Genomic DNA, 2288 nt, shown 5'->3' with positions numbered 1-2288 from the left:
GCCGTCTTGTTTTGGTTTCTGAACTGATTGTGTTTGTTGTTCAGGGACTGAGCTCAGCATCTGTCAGTTCTTGGAGAACCTGGGGTTGGAGCATCTTCTGGAGATCTTCGACAGGGAGCAGGTGAGAACTTCGACACCGGCAAACTACTGGCAGGTTTCCCGTGTGTAAGGAAACAGTGTCGGCAGGTACAAGAGCATTAGCTGCACCGACTTTCATTGAAGAATTTCTTTATTTAAATATGAGGAAACTTTCCATCCATTGAAAGGACTGATGAACAACAATTATTCCTGCTGTTACTGTGGAGAGACTTGAAGATCACAGATATCCAGTGATATCAACAGGAAGTGCTAACACATGATTCAGCTGCTGTTAACACCTTTAATTTGGCTAAAATTGTAAAAAATAAAAAAAAATCAGAGCTTTGTTTTCTTTGTCTTCTTGGCTCATAAACTACTTATTGGCATTAACATGTTCCCATTTCAGCACACAGGGCTGATTTTCACTTTAAAAGATTTACTTTAAAAACTGGGACATGAAAGTGGAAGTGAGTTAAATTACAGCTCATTTTCCTGACAAATGTGAGCTCACTCCAGGAGTGGAGATGGTGAAAACTGACTACCATCCTCTGCAGATGGGACTAAAATCACTGACCAGCACAGGTAACATTGAAATCACCACCTCTCACACAGTCACAATGTGCTGCTGTGCTTAATGGACGAACACGTCCACTTCAGTCTCGCCTGTCCAAAGGACGTTGTCCCAGGAGTCTTTGGGTTTGTTCAGGTGCTGCTGTGCCGCCATGTTGTTTCAGAGAGAGGCGGCTTTCTGCTGCAGCCCTCCCAAACAGCCAATGAACTCTGACCTTTAACATGCTAACTGAGACCTGTAGAGTCTGCCTAAACTTTTATATTCACGTGTTGATCATCAGTTTATCAAAAGCCTCTGATTAGCAGCACCTGGCAGTTGCGCATAATGTTTCACATGAATGCTGATAAACCTCCTAAATGAATGAAAAGTAAAACCGCTCTGCAGCAGCTGTGAGAAGCTGTAATGACCTTTGCTTGGTTAGTTTGGGTGACAGCTGTCACGCTTCATAAATGATCTGTTTCAGAGTCGTTTAGTTTCAGTGCAAATAAAAGAATCAAGCAAAGGCCTGCAGATGGTTTCTGACTCAGTTTTAAGCTTCTGGTTCGTTTTTCTTTGGACCCAAGAAATAGGTTGTGTCACTGAATGTCCTTACAAAGGCAGTAAACGTGTGTGTGTGTGTGTGTGTGTGTAGATCACTCTAGACGTTCTGGTGGAGATGGGTCATCGCGAGCTGAAGGAGATCGGCATCAACGCCTACGGACACAGACACAAGATCATCAAAGGAGTGGAGAGGCTCATCAGTGGGCCGCAGAGTGAGGACACACACACACACATTTAAACTCGAGTTATTCTGCTCATTGTGCGCTCTAGATTTGTATCATTGGACTCTATCAGAGCAGCTTTGTATGATTCCCAACACTAAATAATCTTTATTTCTCTGATCTGAGCATGATTTCTTAGCTCCTCCCCCTTTAAGGCCCCTTGTTTTGATTGACAGGACCCCCTCCTCTTACTGATGAGGTTCACGAGAGCCAGGGGTTAGGTCTCCTCCACCTAATGACTGAAACACATTCCAATCATTTCATGAGCTTTAATGAATGAAGAGAAAACACATGTTATACCAGCAGGTGGACCGAGGCAGGTAACCACGATGACTTCGACTGTTTGGGTCGGGGTTGGCATGCTTTAAGCTTTTTTCCATCGTATCTGAGAAACTCCTGATTTGTGTGTTTGTGACAGGTCTGAATCCGTATCTGACGCTGAACACAGCCAACAGTGGGACGATCTTAATTGACCTCTCGGCCGACGACAAGGAGTTCCAGTCGGTGGAGGAGGAGGTACTGACTCATACCTGATGATGAGACCTGCAGGTTAACTCTGAAACTCTTGATTTAATTCATCGCTGTGAAAGAGCCAGCTGTGAGCGATGCTTATTTCAGGACACACAAACGTGTCGTGTGCACAGAATAAAGTACACGTACAGTGAAAGTGTGGAGAAGCTAAAGCAGGTGGCAGTGAACACAGAGAGGACGTTTGCTGAGATTAAAGGCCTAACAGCCTACCAGGCCGCGGTCCTAATGTGGTTTTGTTTGTGTTGGTCAGATGCAGAGCACCATCAGAGAGCACCGAGACGGCGGCCACGCTGGAGGAGTCTTCAACAGATACAACCTGGTCAAGGTAACTCGCTGCGAAGACTTGG

The 2288-nt window shown here is 45.1% G+C and overlaps 1 protein-coding gene across 1 annotated transcript in view; it reads left to right on the top strand.

The window, feature by feature from the left end:
• Positions 1 to 44: 44 nt before the first annotated feature.
• The window catches only part of LOC102200016 (tankyrase-2-like), a gene marked incomplete at its 5' end in the record, with an annotated part of 6174 nt that continues 3930 nt past the window's right edge, over positions 45 to 2288 (top strand). Inside the window, 4 exons of the mRNA XM_005755588.1 lie at positions 45 to 121; positions 1281 to 1401; positions 1829 to 1926; positions 2192 to 2266. Coding sequence (XP_005755645.1) covers positions 45 to 121; positions 1281 to 1401; positions 1829 to 1926; positions 2192 to 2266 — 371 coding nt within the window. The remainder of the gene's footprint in view (positions 122 to 1280; positions 1402 to 1828; positions 1927 to 2191; positions 2267 to 2288) is intronic.

Source organism: Pundamilia nyererei, unplaced genomic scaffold (genome assembly GCF_000239375.1).
Source record: "Pundamilia nyererei isolate P.nyererei 1_Seehausen unplaced genomic scaffold, PunNye1.0 scaffold02019, whole genome shotgun sequence".
In the NCBI taxonomy this organism is placed as follows: domain Eukaryota; kingdom Metazoa; phylum Chordata; class Actinopteri; order Cichliformes; family Cichlidae; genus Pundamilia; species Pundamilia nyererei.
This window is presented reverse-complemented; position numbering and strand designations above follow the sequence as displayed.